This window comes from Sciurus vulgaris (assembly GCF_902686455.1).
Source record: "Sciurus vulgaris genome assembly, chromosome: 16".
Lineage (NCBI taxonomy): Eukaryota > Metazoa > Chordata > Mammalia > Rodentia > Sciuridae > Sciurus > Sciurus vulgaris.
Genome location: NC_136477.1, coordinates 64,962,687 through 64,981,036, shown reverse-complemented (window position 1 = coordinate 64,981,036; position 18,350 = coordinate 64,962,687). Strand labels below are relative to the sequence as shown.

General features: G+C 38.6%; 1 protein-coding gene and 1 pseudogene across 2 annotated transcripts in view; one reads left to right on the top strand and one right to left on the bottom strand.

Moving 5' to 3' along the window:
• Nucleotides 1-18,350, bottom strand: part of LOC306647158 (flavin-containing monooxygenase 5-like) — a 636,328-nt pseudogene that overhangs the window by 77,965 nt on the left and 540,013 nt on the right. The gene's annotated exons all lie outside the window — the stretch shown is intronic.
• On the top strand, nt 8,876-9,899 carry LOC306646619 (putative acidic leucine-rich nuclear phosphoprotein 32 family member C). The gene has a single exon (XM_079115255.1). It carries the CDS (start codon nt 8,985-8,987, stop codon nt 9,603-9,605), a length of 621 nt encoding a protein of 206 aa, XP_078971381.1. The 5' UTR covers nt 8,876-8,984; the 3' UTR covers nt 9,606-9,899.

Below are 18,350 nucleotides of genomic sequence, written 5' to 3'. Positions count from 1 at the left end.
TCACATCACAGACATCCTACAGCAGAAAAATGAAGATGCCAAGGATTAGGGACACTTAGCCTGCAATCTTCCACAGTCCTAATTTTGTTTTTTAAATACATGAAATACAAATTTATTTGGCAATTTGAGGTTAGACCTATTGGCCAAGATTTAATATACATTTCTTCCTGTAAATGTATTCCCACAATTAATAAGTAGGTGCACTGGGACTCAGGATAAGCTGTATCTGATTCCAAAACCAAAATAGTTACACTGATCACAAAACTCTTGCGATATTTCTTATTCTCATCAGACTTTAAAAGTGACAATAATTCAGAAAAGCAGGACAGATGATATATGTATATAAAATCCACTCCTGTGTATTACATAGCACAACATAAAGAAAACATTCTCATATAACTGTATCATCTTGGGGTTCCCATTCCAGAGTCCAGGGTATCCTCATTCAGTTTACCTCAAGGGCAAACACCAGCTAAAATTTATCTCAACATACCTTTATATATCAAAATATAGGTTGATGGTAAATATGTGGAAAGTTAAATCAAGGTTTATTAATTATAAAACAGGCTGATCTAGAGGAATGTAAAGGACCACCAAGCCCTATGTTTTCAATACAAAGTGGGACATGCACTGTAGAATCATGCCGCAAAATTTTTTTTATTGAGGGCATAGAGCAAATGGAAGCCAAGTAGGAACATACAATTATTGGAAGTACCATAAAATATCAAAGAAATTGAATCTGGATTTCAGACAAGCAAGAGTTGGCATATTGTGTCTGGGCATGTGGATGATATGAGGACCCTGATGAAAAGGTTATAAGATTTTGAAAAAAAGAAGTGGTGATATGTCAGAAAATGATTAAGCACTATCTACACAGTAACTTCAAGGTATTTTGACAGTTGAGGGAGCAACTAATATTAATTATTCCATGAAGCCTTGATCCAAATGAGTCCTCTAAAATCACCCAATTGTACAGATAAGAAAACACAGGCTTCTAGATATCAAATTATTTCTCAGCATCATATGTCAGACTAAAAACTGCCCAGGACATAACTGTATGAAATTCCTTCTGAGATTCTCCAAGTCTGGTTTACTCCTAATATAGGAAACATTTACCTAGAAAAATAATATTTCTTCTCCATTTTAAAGAGAAAGCTTGGCAAAAACATCCCAAGAGTTCCGTTTGAATTGAGACACTATTGTTTGCTCTTCTTTCATGTTAAGGATAGTCTTCAGTAACAGGTCAACCCAAGTTCTACATTAGGCAAATGATCCCCCAAAAAAACAAAGACAAGCAAGCTCAGGAGGAAGGAAGAACTGAAAGCCCTATAGAGCACAGTCCCTCTCATGCATGAAAACAATACATGGCATTGTGAATCTGATGCTCATCTCACTTCACAATCCACCACATAATCTGGGAAGGTGCTGGAAAGCTGCCACATATGTGCTCAGATAGGACTTCAATTAGGGGCTGCAGATATTCTGCAGGGATAGGACAGGACTTCCAGAGTCTACTGCTGAAATATGCCCCATTTGACTGTCCAGTGGGGATTCAGGGCTGACCTTCCCCTGAAGAGGACCCAGGACTGCAGACACTAGAGACTACCACAGGGATTCCAGTCTGAAATTGCCAGTTCCCACCATAATCAGTGCAGCCAGTTTTAAGCAGCCTTACCCCTCAGTTTCAAGATGCCACAGCACACTCACCTATTACTGGCTTTGAGGGGACCAGTTTTCTTTGTATAAGATCTTCCAGCATCTGCATGGCAGAGCAAACCAGGTCCCCTGAACATAAAAGAGAGAGCCTAGAGATGGATATCAACACTAGCAGGCTCCAGAGACAAAAGCTACACCACATTGTCAAAGCCTGCTCCTCTTTACTGCTTGTGTGCTGGACTAGACAATGCTTACTTAAGGGCTTCTGAGTGGACAGGGCTTATGTTTTAACATAATCAGACTCAGTCTAGTAAACTTTTTAAGAGGTGGTAATATCAAATGCATAAATGAATGAGGTCACAATGGCAGGTTCTTGCTGTAGCTTTTTTCTTTTCAGGTGCTGGGAATTGAAATCCAGAACCTCAGGCTGCAGCTAATTTAAGGCAAGATTTTCTTGGAGAAGTGGGGTCCATTCTAGCCAGGAAGACATTTGCATTTAACCTTACATATAAGGCCTTTTCAATTTGTGGATTATATGTGTCTATTATTCATGGTGGAAATAATAAAGTAACAATCCTATAAAATTTCATTTAACTTCCCTGCTCTCTTTTGTGAGAAAACAGATTGAACATTAAACTGGAAAGGAATCCCCTAAGACAGTAATATTTAAAGAAAATAATATATGAGTTTCAAGGGTAATTAAAAATTTTCTAGTATTCACATTAAAATAAGTAGTAGAATTTGAGTTTAATAACATAACCCAACATATCCATTATGTGAATATTACCATTATGTGACTAACAAAATATTACTACTTTAGAATATGCATTTTTGGAACAGCACACTCTGAAAACTATGTCAAGCCTCCAGAATATCTCAGTTCACAGAAACATTTCAAAATTTGATAACTATGATTCCCTGATCTCAGGAAGATGAAGGTCCTGACCAATCTTTTGTAAGTTATAAGTGAAGGATTCGGTTCTTTGCAGTAGTTGTGGCTCATGTGTTCAGATAAAAAGCTTGGAGTCTATTATTTAAATGCATTAAAGGCAAACTTTTTTTGCAATTTGGCCTTAGACCTAATGTCCAGTCTATGACATTTTTTCTTCCTATGACAAAAACCCCTCAATAATCATGTGGACTTGGAATCAAGATGAATTGTGTTGCCAGGCATTGTGGCACACACCTGTAATCTCAGTAGCTTGGGAAGCTGAGGTAGGAGGCTAGCAAGTTCAAAGGCAGCCTCAGAAACTCAGCAAGACGTTATTACTAAATAAAGCATAAAAAGGGCTGGGGATGTGGCTCACTTGTTAAGGACCCCTGGGTGTTCAATCCCCAGTACACACACACACACACAAAGTGTCTTATTTGAAATCCCAAATACAAATACCTCCAATATACCACGTAACTCAAGCAAGTTTCTTATTAATTTAGGACTTGGTTAGTGACACTTGTTCAAAATAGAAGGATTGTGTGTATGTGTGTGTGTATGTACATACTATATTATATATATACACACATATATATACACATATATCATTAGTAATTTACTTACATATATAATTATATATAAATATATAAATAAATAAATATATAATTATATATAAATAATGTAATTTGCTTACATATATATATATATATATATATATATATATATATATATATATATAGCTTGCTGTCTGCTATCTGGAATGGAATCTGGAATGGAATGGACCATGACCAGCATTGGGTGGGAAAATGTTCACTTCTGGAAACTTTCTTGGTAAAACTCCCTGCTCTCAGGGCAGTATCTCTCCTGTTTTTTTGAACCTGAAAATAAAAGAAATACTGGTAAGGAATTGTATTACTCACCTAAAAGAAATGCAGACAAGAGATTTGTCTGCACCTATGTCCATATATATATGTGTGTGTGTGTGTGTGTGTGTGTGTGTGTACCTATATTTTTATATATGTATATATTATATATATATATATATATATATATAATATGCACATTTCATATACCTGATTGGTTATGGGACTCCCTTTTCAGGACCTAGGGAAGTCCTGGTTCAGATTATAACAAGGACAGGCACTAGCCAGAAATAATCTGAACCCTTCTTTACCAGTTAGCAAATAATACAGGTTTCTCAGTCTTTTCTATACATAGCTGAACATGGACAATAGAGGCATGGAGCAGAGAACTCTTACTGGAGACACAGGAAAAAAAGACTAGGAGAAACAAAATTAGTTGAACTGCCAGAGAATTGGAACCTGGAATTCAGACAAGGAATTCAACCTTTAATATTTGGTAATGTGGATGACAAGGGTGGCTAAATACATGTATTAGTGGCTTACATAAGAGAATTATCCATCTGTGTACTCTAAAATTACTCTCATTGTAGAGATGAGACAACTCAGGTTTCTGGACACTAAATGGCAACTCAGCAGCACCCAAAAACTACTCAGAGACATAACTGTATGAAATCCCTTCAAAGTTCCTCAAAGACTTGTTTGCTTCTGACATAGGGGATGTCAATCTGCAGAAATATTATTTTTTTCTCATTTTGAAGAGAGTGCCTAGAGAAGACATCCCAGGAGTAAAACAAATATTTTTCCTTCTTTCATGTTAAGGAATTCTTCAGAAACAGCTATCAACCCAGATAACTTATGAGGGTAAATGCCTGGAGATTACATGATGCAACAAATCATAACACAGGCCCAGGGTCTGAGTATGACTCAGTAAAGAAACAACTCTATAAGGCTTATAAGAAATTGAAAAGAAAAATTATGTAACTATTTCTAAAAAATAAATGTCCTTCTGTTGGTATTGTCATAATATATCATTCAGTAAACAACCATTTACGCATATTTCTAGGATTTTCCAGTTCTTATCCCATATGGTTTTGTATTAAACTCCAAAATCCAGATGATAGAATGCATAATTCACTGTCAAAAACATTTAAAAGAAAATCTTCAAGGAAGAAGAGTGAATGTTTCACTGAATGTGTCATCCAACAATTTACTTACAAATAATTTTAAGAAAATATATTCATTTTCCTGCAGCCATAGGGAAGAGAGATTTTTTTTATTTTTTTTTTCTCTGTTAGAATTGCCAAAGATACACCCTAGAATTCCATTTGAAATAACCTTCAATATAAACAGAAAAGAAACCTACATTATATGCTCAGGGGAAGAAAAAAGGCAATGTTGGGAACATGAGGTGGAAAGAGGCTTACATTGCCTATGTGAGAGGTTCTCAGGGCCTGAACTGTGATACTGTGGTTAGAACACTAACCGCACTTGGCTCAATCACTATAGTAACCTAGCCCCCTTTCATCCTCAGCCACATTTCTTTTCTCTTACTTTTTTCTGCCAGTGACCTTTCAACCCATTTTTATAGTCTTTGCACATGTTGTAAGCCCATCAGGTCCAACAACTCTCAGAGAAATTCTGTCCAGCGACTGCTTGTTGATATAATCCTGCCCATGTTACAATAAAGTTGATGAAGTTCTCTGAAACTGATCTCCGGAGGTCTTTCTTCAACTCCCTTTCCACACCCTCCTCAACTATTTGGTGGGTTTCAGCTGAACCAAGAGACCCCACAAGGCAAATAATTTTTTAAATAATTAATACCCTTTTTTTCTTGAAATCAAACTCTTTCTGCCTTTTTGGATTTTCATATCTTTGATGCCAGAAACTACAAAGAAATGCAAACAAGAGCCTTGAACTGCCAATTGATACAGGGGATATCTAAGTGTTCAATAATCATAAAAAGTTCAACATCTTTAGAAATTAGAGAAATATAAAATTCCATCAGAGACTAAACCAAATAGTATTGATGAAGATATAAAACAAGTGAATACTCATAAACTCGAGAAGAGATTAAGTTATCTAATTGTGGAAACTGTTTTGGTATTGAAGATATATCATACTCCTCATCACAGAGAGTCACTGAAATGACAGCATATGTGACTATGATAATGTAAGGACACAACAGTATTCATCCAAACACTTGTAACCAAGGGAGATGGTACAAGAGAATATACATCTTGGAAGAGATAAATAATAACTTCAGAGAAAACTGGTCACTAAGGGCCAATCACATTTTGGTCATAGTATACCCAGTTTTTAAAATAGTATAAAACACCATGTTTAATTTTTTGTAGGTGTAATATTCACTGGTATTTCACATGTATACATGTTCAGAAAGAATGTACATAGATTTTATAAAACAATAAAAGTCATTATGTGCTCATTAAAGACTCAATTACACATCCCATGTGTAGATGATGAAACTCATCATTACAAAAATGAAAAATTTTCCCAAAATTAAAATACAATATATTCCCACCAAATTTGCTATGTACATATATGAAAAAATCAGAGTGAATTCTACCTTTATATGTATGTATGAAGCAGTAATTTTAAAAAAACTATAAATAAATGGAAGAGAGGGGAAGGGACGAGGAGAAGGAAAGGGGGGAACTACTGGGTACTGAAGTGAAGCGAATTATATTCTGTGCTTGTATGATTATGTCAAAATGAACCCAAATTTTATGTATGACTGTAATGCAATAATAAAAAATTAACATCTTTTTAATGAAATAAGAAACCAAAGTATAAAGTTCCTAAAATTCATCCACAAATTTATGCATAACATTAGTCAAGAAATTTTTCAATTGTAAGAGCAAAAGAAATACTCATCATACCTGACATTCATGTATATTATGAAACTATACTATTGCAATAAGGAATCACGATATAAACAAAATCCATATATAAATCCATATGTATCTAAAAATTATATACTTCATTGCAATATAAAAAGTCCAGATAAATCAAACCATAACAAGGCCAATCTCAGCAACTTAGCTAGATTCTGTATCAAAATAAAAATAAAAAGTACTAGGGATGTATCTCAGTGTTAAATCTTCCCTTTGTTCAACTTCCAGTAAGAAAAAGAAAGAAAAAAGGAAGTAAAGAAAAAGAAAGCAAAAATGAACAATAAGTTAGCTCAGGAGGAAGCAAGGTTCTTGTAGACCACAGCTCCTCTCCTGAAGGAAAACGATATGAGGATTTGATTATGATAATCGTCCCACCAGTCAATCACCAGCATCTGGAAAGACCCAGCTGCAGGCACACACCTGCCAGATAGTATTTGAGGCAGGGCTTGAGGATGCCCTGCGAAGATAAGAATGATGGCGAAGGATCTCTTCTCCTGACCTGCTCCCACTTGAATGTCCAGTAGGACTGAGGGGTACTGTCCTAGAGGAGGGCTCAGGCCTGCAGCCTCCAGACACTGCCCAGAGTCCCCATCTGCTAGCTACTGTTCCCGCCACAGATAGTCCCACGGTTCCAACAGTCTCCCTCCACCAGTCTCCCTCCCCAGGTTCCTGATGCCACTGCACACTCACCATTTCCTGGTTTCTAGGACACAGGCCTGTCCCTAGGGATCTTCAGCACCTGCACAGTAGAGTAAACGGAGACTCCAATGGATGAGAGTGAAGCCTGTAGCAAGTGGCAAAAATGGCGGACTCAGGAGAAAATGAGCCCGGCCAGATTGTGGAAGCCAGCCCCTCCTCCCATGTTGCACACAGGATTGGATAGTTCTCATTAACTGCTCCAGGAGTATTATCCAATCCAGGCATTAATAAAGCCAGAATGACAGGTTTGTTGTTTGCAACTTTTTTCTTTTTTTCTTTTGAGGTCAGGGAATTGCATATCAGAGCCTCAGGTGCTTCTGTTTTAAGGCAAGATTTTCTTCCCGAAGTGGGATTTAGCCCAGTCAGCAGAACATTTGCTTTTAACATTGCACATAAGGTCATTTAATTTTATGGGCTATATCCTGTTTACCTATCATTAATGAAATTAATATAATGAAAATTATTGTAAAATTCCATTTGACTTTTCTGCTTTCTGTTCTTGATTAGGAGACAGACTGAAATTTGAACTGAGAAGTAATCCCCTAAAGCAACAATGTCCAATGCAAACAACAAGGAACGAACAAGGATAATTAAAATATTTCTAGTATTCACATTAATAACATTAGAAGAAACAGTTAAAATTAATATAAATAATATAACCTGGCACATCCAGAATATTATCTGTGACTAATAAAATACTGCTAATAAAGTATTTGTGTTTTGAGAACTACACCCTCAAGTTTGACTCTATCATAATTCAGTTCACAGTAACTACATTCCAGATTTGAGAGCTATGAGTCCCCTGATGTCAGAGACTTAAAGGACCCATTCTATCTCTTTATATGCTAGAGTTGATGGATACAGTTTACTACTAATATTTCTCCTCAGACTCCATAAGTAGGAGAAACAGTGTCCTGAGTGGGAGCAGGAACCTCCAACCAGAAAGTGTCCAAAAGTATATCATTATTTCCTACTTCATATTGGTCATAGGTTTGTTCCCTTTACAGATATCAGACAGCATAAAAATGAAGGTGGGGGAGCCCAGGAGGTTAAAGTCACATAGCCTGCAATCTTCCACAGTCTTGACTCTATTGTTTAAATACATTAAAAGCAAACTTATTTGGCAATTTGGACTTAGACCTGAAGGCCAGGCTGCAATACCTGTTTCTTCTGGTGGACAAACTTCCACAACTAATAAACAGGTTGGCTGGGACTCATGATGAGCTGTGTCTGACTTGCAAGCCAAAATACCTCCATCATATCACAAGGCTTTTTCAATATCTTATTATCATCAAAAAAGCAGAATTTTTCTGGTTATGCTCAAGGAAATTCCTTTTAGCATCTCATGCTCCTTTAGAAATATCTCTTTTATAATACCTTTTAGCATATTGCTTTTGGCCTGTAATATCTGCTGATGGTATGAGAGATCCAATATATTTATGAATTTGACATTGGTATAAGATATTTTGGTAGATTTTAAAATGTATGAAAATGAAAAGGATAATATGATCATATCCAATTGTGTTATATGTACAGTGAACCCAGTTTTGATTTTTAATAATGAAGTGTTTTAATTTAATTGCAAGATGTATACTTTTTTCTTATGACATGTGTAAAATGTATGGATAAACTTGTGACAAATAAGGTATCTGTTAGGGTGATAAATTGTATACTTGTTATTGTAAAGAAATTTTATTGTAAAATTACCTTGGTGTTAACTACATTTGGGTTAATATATGTACAGTGCTTATAGCAGAGTCTCGAATGTAATGAGTCAATAAATGTTAAAAAATTAAGTCAAACAAAGCAGAACCAAGCGGAGCTGGTTGAGCCTTCAAAGTCCTAAAAAGCACGGCCGTGGGTTTGGGGTTTATTGATTGAATTCCGCCAGCGGGGACCCTCTGCAGAGAGAGAGCGCGAGAGATGGACATGGACAAACGGATTCATTTAGAGCTGCAGAACAGGACGCCCTCTGATGTGAAAGAGCTTGTCCTGGACAACTGTCGGTCAAATGAAGGCAAAATCAAAGGCCTCACAGACAAATTTGAAGAACTGGAATTCCTAAGTACAATCAACGTTGGCCTCACCTCAGTCGCCAACTTACCCAAGTTAAGCAAACTTAAGAAGCTCGAACTAAGCGATAACAGAATCTCAGGGGGCCTGGAAGTATTGGCAGAAAGGTGTCCGAACCTTACGCATCTAAATTTAAGTGGCAACAAAATTAAAGTCCTCAGCACAATAGAGCCACTGACGAACCTAGAGAACCTAAAGAGCTTAGACTTTTTCAATTGTGAGGTAACCAACCTGAACGACTACCGAGAAAATGTGTTCAAGCTCCTCCCACAGCTCACGTATCTTGATGGCTATGACCAGGATGACAAGGAGGCCTCTGACTCAGATACTGAGAGCTATGTGGAGGGCCTGGATGACGACGAGGAGGACGAGGATGAGGAGGAGTATGATGAAGATGCTCAGATAGTGGAAGATGAGGAGGACGAATATGAAGAGGAGGAGGGGGAAGAGGAGGATGTGAGTGGAGAGTAGGAGGAGAATGAAGAAGGTTATAATGACTGGGAAGTTGATGACGAGGAAGATGAGGAAGATCTTGGTGAAGAAGAAAGGGGTCAGAAGCGAAAACGAGAACTTGAAGATGAGGGAGAAGATGATGACTAAGTGGAATAACCTATCTTGAAAAATTCCTATTGTGATTTGACTGTTTTTACCCATATCCCCTCCCCTCCTCCAAATCCTGTCCCCTGAAACTTATTTTTTTCTGATTGTAACGTTGCTGTGGGAATGAGAGGGGAAAAGTGTACTGGGGGTTGCTGGGCGAGGGAGGGCGGGAGGGGGTGGAATGAAATACTATTTTTACTGCCAAAAAAAAAAATTAAGTCAAACAAAAAGCAGGATTTTGGGGTGCTGGGGATAGAGTTCAGTTGGTAGAGCACAAGTCCCTAGGTTCAATCCCCAGCACCGAAAAAAAAGCAGATTTGTGATATATGTATATAAAATTCAGTCTTATGTAGTATATAACAGCAGACATTCTCATATATCTGTGTCATCTTGGGCCTTCCATTCCAGGATTCAGGGAATCTTGCTTCAGTTTATATCTAGGGCACACACCAGCTAGAATGTAACTCAACACCCCTTTACATATCAAAATATAGGTTGATATTCTTAATCAGGGTTTCTTAATTATAGAATTGGTTGATCTAGAGAGATGTAAAGGAACACAAAGCCCTATGAGTTCAAAACAAAGAGGGACATTGGCTATAGAGGCATGCAGCAGAATGTTTTTTATTTTTATTTATTCACAGTATACAGCAAAAGGGAGGCCAAGGTGGGGGAGATATATAACTATTAGCAGTACCATAAAACATTAGAGAATTGGAATCAGGATTTCAGGCCACGAGGAGGTGACATTGTATTTGGGCATGTGAATGACATGAGTGCCCATGATGAAAAGGTTTTATTTCTGAAAGAAAATTAATATGGTGTCACATAATGGTTAAGCAGTAGCTACACAGTAACTTCAAAGTGTTTTGTCAGCTGTGGAAGCACAGCACCTACTTAAATCAAAAACTCCCATGAAGACATGATCTAATTGAGTCCTCTGAAAACATACAATAGTAGAAATGAGAAAACACAGGTTTCTAGGTATGAAATGGTTTCTCAGCAGCATGTGTCTATACTGAGAACTGCACAGGGCAGAACTGTAATAAATTCATTCTAAGCATCTAAAAGTCTGGTTTGCTCCTGATATAGAGGATTTCCATCTACAGAAATATTATTTTTCTCCATTTTAAAGAGAGAGCCTAGAGAAGACATCCCAGGAGCTCCCTGTGACTTGAGAAACTAATGTTTATCCTATTTTCACTTTAAGGGAACTCTTTAGAAACAGAGCTATGTCAGCCCAGATTCCTCATTGGGGCAAATGCTTGGAGACTAGAGGGTGCAAGAAAGTGAATCACAGGGCCCAAAATCTGAGTATGACTTAGGGAAGAAAAATATCTAAATGACTGATAAATCAACTAAAAGATAACTCAAGCATATCAGTTGGGAAACTCTAAGAAATGGAACACAGTGATTTTGTTTGCCACATAGACAGGAGATTAACCAAGAAAAATAATTTTTAAATGCCAACACCCAGATAATTCTGGATGCAGAGAAGTAACTAAAATCAGACATTCTATGGCAATGTAACTTCAGCAACCTTTCTGTGAAGTAATCTGATTATAGCTATTAAAATGCTACATGTGCATATCCCTTTATTCAGCATTCCCCTTCCCAGGAGTCTGTCTTCACCAGAAGATTAGTTTTTTATTAGCTGAATTGTGCCCCTCCCCAAATCTTATATATTGATATTTCAAATCCTAAGTGCCTCTGACTGTGATTCTATTTAAATATATGTTTTCTAAAGGCATGATTAATTTAATCCAGCTAATTGGTGTAAAGTCTAATCCAATGCACCTTTTCACCTTTAAAAATCAGCAATAAGGACACAAATAGCATAGAAAAATGTCAGGCAAACATAGAGACAGAAAATGGCAATATAGATGTCAAAGAGTTGGACCTCAAAGAAAATCATTCCAGCAAGCACTTTGATATACAGACTCTGAAATTAGAACAAATAAATTTCTGTTTAACCCCATTTGTGGCATTCTTGTAACAGTCCAATGATACTGATACAGTTTATTAGGACACATATACACTGTTCCTGCATCATGGCAGAATGAAGGAACTATTGAATCACAACACATTTCACAAGCATTGAAAGACTGAACTGCTGCAAGAAATGATATTACTTACTAGAATATTATAAAGCCATGTGAGAACACTCTCCTTACCTGATGTGAGTATAGAGAATTTTTGTGGTATGGTAGTCATGTAAAACATGTAGACTGCTTTTACCTCATTTGTTCATGTAACCATCACTCATGCTTAGGCCAATACTTTTCTGATAAAGGTGTTAGTGTTAAGTCTTGTAAAAGAACTAGAAGTACAGTGGAGATGACTGATATATGGGTTACCTGGGGCAGGTAGCATCAGAAAAGAAATATTCAATACCCAGTAATCATTAAAAACAATGTGGAAATATTTTCTCTGTTATTTCTACAAGTATGTAATCTGGAGATTTACACCTACTAGGTTGCCAGGAGGAGTAATACAATCTAGATTTCTTTAGGGATGGGAATATAGGTCATTCAAGTGGTAAATTCCTGGAAAGTGTTTATGGGAGGCCCCATACTTGAGTATTTTTCCTGGACCAATCTTGGACATCTACAATTTTTATGCCTGTGGAGGCCCTTCTCCAGAAGTCTCATCTAACCTTAGACCAGAGATATCATTGTTGGTTGTGTGGTTCACTTGTTCTTTCCCCAAGGAGACAAAATTAAGAAGTAGCTCCACAATGATCTGCATGGGACTCTGAAAAGAGATTGTCTTTGATGTTGGAAAATAATTAACTCTGGCCATCCTGGCTGACTCCACAGGGGACACTCCCATTGAAAATATTCATACCCAGATTAGGTATAGATGAATATATGCATAGGCTTCCATATATTGGTGACACTTGGTTACAGAATAAATTCTTTGGATAAATATTTGAGTAGAAAAATCTAGTATCCAATACTTAAATATCCACCCTACACATCATTTTCAGTGATACAAGCATGAAAGTTCTGCCACAGTTTCAACATGGAATAATCTACGCCTATTATTATAGGTCCCCTAATCCCCCCCTACACACACACACACACACACACACACACACACACACACACAGGGAAAGTCAAAGGACATCTCAGATATAATCCCAGATGAGAACTTGCCTTGATTGGTCACCTCTAAGCTCCTATCTTTTACCTTTGTGTTCCTCCTGATAAGTGGTCATAAGGGTCTGTTTTGAGGGCTAAGTCAACATCTGAAAATAGTCCCACTCTGGACCTTTTTGTGCCTAGAACCTTGGGAGGTTTGGATACATTAGGAAAACATCTTGCTGTGTTGCACATCTTCCATCACATGAGCTGAACAAGGGACGGTTCCTAGAATGTGGGTGCCTGGTTACCAGAGTTCTAAGTTCTGTTGGGTGGTAATGCTAAGAAATTGTCACTTCTTCAACTTTTAAATACCTGGACCTCTTTCTATAGTAAAACCTCACCAAAGTGTCCTTTGGGGGTGCTGACTTGTCATCTTATCAATCCAAAATTACACATACAGGAATGGCCTTTCTGCCCCTTGGGAATTTATCAATATATGACTCCACTTTGATGGAGGCTCACAGTAGGCCTAGAGATGACTTGGACTTGAATGCCTACATTAGAACCTTATTTTCCTCATACTGAGATCAAGCTATATCTTGAACCTGTATTCTGGCTGGAGGTAGAAAACCACGGTCATTACAAAAGGGGCCTGTTAAGAGAGCTCAGAACTGTGTACAAACAAACCATGTGCCTGGGCTTGCTGTTTGCTGGTGAGAAATATCTGCAGTGGCCACATGATGGCAGCCTTGCACAAAGCAAGGTCAACCTGGGTGCTTTCCCTTGATCACAGGCTGTGGGCACTCACCTGCCTTCCTGAAAAACTGCCAAAGCCCTGCACAAGTGTGTATCCTTAATTGCAGCAAAACACTCTGTGCTTCTCAAGGGAAAAACAATAGCATCACAAACTGCTCACCCCAGTCTGCTTGTCTTCATGCAAATAGAGCTGACCTGTTTCAAAAGGAAACTATGTGTGCTATTTTGCTCCCTAAGCTTCAATGATGCAAAAAGTCACATAATACAGAGGCTTATTGTTAAGATGGTCTCAAGGGTCTCTTTAAGAAAAAAAAAATGACTTTCATTGGGAGTCCAGGAAAGCTGACTGCAGATTTTCCAAATTTTGTAAATAACTGGAGAGACATTCCAATAAATAAATAAAAACTCTCCCTAATCCACTAAAATGTGTACTGTTTCTCTTTGCCCTAGATAAATGTGGGAAGCCTTGAGATTCCCTGCTCCCTGGGATCAGTCCCTTGGATGAATGGAGATGGGAATAGAGTTCTTTCTGCTTCTCTGTGTAGCACCCTGAACATCTACATTCCTCTCAGTCCCTGACACCTTTGGCATATCTCTATTGGGGTAGAAATTCAGGTATATTGGAATGCGCCTGAACACATTTTATCATCAGGCTGTGATTATAGCAATTTGGTACCACATTTCTTTTCAGTAATTTTGAATTTTGCTTGTCAATAACGGCATCCAAGTTATTTTGGTGATCAGTTTTGCTCCATTTACAAAATGGAAAAAATATTTCTCTTGAAAGGTTGACTGAGAAACTTCAGGCATATAAGGAAATCCCACAAAACCACGCTGGACATTGGAAATCACATAAGGGAATTTATTAAGCAAACAGAGTATCTCCCTTCAGGGTAAGAAAGAAAATTAGAGGGAATGAGAAAGGAAAAGAAAGGGTACGTGCTAGAGAGAGCGGAAAGCTAGGAGGATAGAGAAAAGTATGTAGGACAGACAGAAGAATGAGAAAAGATGGCGGGGAAGCTACAGTAAAACAGTTGAATTCTGCCGGGCTAACAGGCGACCAATATCTGAAAAGGATACTTGCAAGCTGACTGATGAACCAATAGCTAGCTAGGATGTTCACAGACTAACAAGTGGTTGGGAGGCAGGGAAAATGGCTGCACCTGATGGGCAGGAGAGCAGCTTTATACATTACAAGTCACATTCCCAAAACTCCATGTATGCAAGTAACAGTTTTTTTAAATGGATGTGGGATAAAAAGGGGAAAGGTAGTCAAAGGCAGGACAGAAAATGCAACATATTGGGCCTAAAAGCCCTACCTTCCCCCATGGAGTGTAGCCTAACAGGATCTAGGAATGGTCCTCAGGTTTTGGTGAGAGGGATAGGCCATTTCCCTAGCTAAGGCCATTTCCCTAAAGGCAATTTCCCTAGTGAAGTCAAGCTTAGACTGGTAACAAATATTTCCACGATCCTCACAGCCGTGGCATACCACAGGCCTCTGGTAGTCAAAACTTGAGATCAGTACACACTTGTATTATGTAGTAATCCCTTTCAGACACATTGGGCCAGGTGCTGTGATGAAGGCTGGTACAGATTCTCAGTCAAGGAAGACATGGCCCAATCTCTCCTAGGATTTTCTGGTCAGTGCAAGTAGCAGCACCAACAAGAACCAATGACAGTAAGGAGACCAGGGCTCTAATTTTATTCTAGTGTTTACAAACAGTACATCAACATGTGGGTCCTGCTGAGGGGCATGGGGCAGGCAGGAAGGAGAGAGACAAAAAGAGACACAGGGACCTATAGCAGTGGCTGGCAGCATGGTCTGGTGACCTTGAGTTCCATTACAATGCTAGAGGAGCAAGAAGCAAAGGGTTCACTTGCGAATATTCAGCCTGGATTGTAATCTTAATGAGGTCAGGGTCAGGTCTCAATGCCCAAGCAGCATTGACACATTCAGTTCCATTTGAATGTCAATTTTAAGTCTAAATATTTACTAATAAAAACCCTCATGATGACTTGAATTCTGCAAAATTCAGTGCCATTCTTCTTGCATGGCACCTCCCATGAGTCTGAGTAGAGACAGGGAATATAATTGGATCATATCTTTCTATATTTCTACAAACTGTCCCATAAGCTCACTAGTACCACCACACTTGTATACACTTCAGATATTTTGCTCAAGAAATACAGCATCAGATAGCACAATAGTAATCTCATCATACATGCAATTTCTCTTCTACATTTGAACATTATCTGAATCACTTAAACCATCCATATTTTTAGGCCATTATTCATAAGGCTGCATGAAAGCTTGCAGAACAGTCATATCCAGACATATTGTTCTTTCCAATGTTTGGATCCTCCTACTTTTCAGCTATCATTAAAATAATCTGTAAAATATAAAAACCATAACCAAAGGAGTAAAACCAAAGAGTGATGATAGAGGAAGTATTTTTTTATTGGGGAAGGATTTCTGATCTCTCCCATTGTTATCCCACAAGACCAGCCTTCCTTGTAATCCTGTTTCCTTAGTGCAAACTATGCCCTTGAATTGTTTGGACCTCTGTCCCCTTAGCCTCCTTGTGTCTCTCATGCCTACTCAGCTCTCCTTGTGTTGTAGTTGTGCTGAATATGGACATCTGAGAAGCAGTACCCCCTCCTGGCCACTCTCACTACATTTGAAGAGGTACCAGAGGTGGCCAGACTGAAGCCCAGTCGAGGAACAGGACTGAGCAGCAGGGAGCCAAGCAGCTACCTGTGAGAGAAAAGGGCTCAGGCCACTGCCCTGCCTCCTCTAAGACACAGTGACTCCATATTGCTTTCTGAAAATGATGAATTTTAATCTATATGCAGCATCTGGTTTGAGGTTCCCTATTGACAGGATGGAAAGTCTTGAAGTCTTCTGGATGAGAGCTGGGTGGAGTAGAGCTGTTTAGATGATTTTCATTTCTGAAGAATCATCAGTCTATCAGTTCATGTAGTTTATCTCCCAGGTGAAAGAATGTCATTGCTACTACATGGTTGTACGACAGAAACTAGATTATTCTAGATGAGAAGTTTATCCTTGAAACTATGAACTTAATGTAATTTGGGTTGGAAACTTGTGCTAGGAGTCAGGGGACATTGATCCAGAAATTGTACAAGATAAGTAGACAAGGGCCCTCAGAACTGACTTCCTTCTCTGTACAGTGAGAAGCTTCTTCCTCATGCTCTCAAAGGCCCTTCTTCCTTTTGGAGTTGGTGTCTCCTCTGTCTTCCAATGGAGATTGGTCTCTGGCAGACATTTCAGCAGCACCTGGACAGAAGGAGAGTGGGTCAAGATGTGACTGTGCTTAGTCTAGAACTGCCTGGCTTCCTGGGGACACTGTGAAAACGTGGTTTCTTCTTCAGACAGCACTTAAACAGTAATAATCACAGAAAAGGTAAATTAGAAGTTATGATATGACTGAATTGTTAGGCAAAATGGTGCTAGAAAGCACCATAGCCTCGGAATACCATATGTCTGCAAGGATATGTGTTCAGAAACTAAGGATGCAGTGGTCAGAACTAGAAGCCTGGCAATGAGGCCATGTTTGGGGTAAAAAATCCTGATCACCTCATTGTGAGGAGCTGTGAATTCCCTCACCTTGCTCTTAGAGTGCAAGGGACACTGCAGGCATGCCTGTAAAGTTATTTGTGGCAGAGGAGCATAGAGTCATGTGTTTTCTGGTGTGACTTGCTAGATGTAATTCTCCAAACTGAGCCTGATGATCCTGCCTCAGACATGGGGTGATTTTAAATGGTGAACAGTTGGTGAGCATTTTATTTGATATTTCTATGGAATATTGAAATGAATTTTTATTTGAGGCAAGTGGTACTCATTTTGATTGACAATTGCCATTGACAGTTGTAATTTTAAATATATTTTTGTAAGTATAACAGGTAAGGTGAATTAAGAAAAATAAGTAAACAAAAATAATATAAGTGTCAAAATTGCAAAGTTGACATGGAAAAATATGTATGGAAACCTCTAGAAGACATGAGTAGGCAGGAATCTTCCCCCAGCAACAAACTGATTGGTGCAGGGTCTCTGTGAGGTGCTGTCAGGGACTCTTCATCCTTCCTGCTTTCACTCTTCCTCCTCTAGATCTATGATAATCTTCTTGTACCTGAGGGAGACTAGCAATGATCTGGGAGGCCAAGATTGATTCAAAACACATTTTGGAGACTGGATTTGGCTTCATACTCTGGCTCTACCACTTTGAAGGTCAGTGGCCTTGAGAAGAAAGATTTACTTTCTCTGAGCCCTGGTCTCCTCACCAATGAAGTGGGGACATTCTGATCTCTGGGTTTTTGAACAGTGCCATGAGCTGACAAAGGCAGAGACTTCACAGCTTTATGAAGTAGACAGTTGTTCCCCTGTAAATCAGAGGGAAGTCTGGCCAGAGGGTGTTATTTTTCTACAGTATTTGTTTTCTCTTCTTCCAGAAATAACTCCTGATTTTATCTGGGCTCTCCCTCTGCATTTCACCCCATGTGGGGTAAGTGGGGCAGGTGATGAGGCCTAAGAAGTCACAGCATGGAAGGGCTATGAACAAGGAGACACTTAGCCTGCCAAATTGTCTTGAGTTGGCCCAGACAGATTAAAAGGCCTACAAATGACTGATAGGAAGGAAGCATGGAAAGCTTATTGTCATATATTGTCTACAGAGGAGGCCATAAAATGGAATGGGAACTGAGAGAGGAAAAGACATTGGATCACTGAAACCAGCTGTGCCTGCATTCAGAACTACCC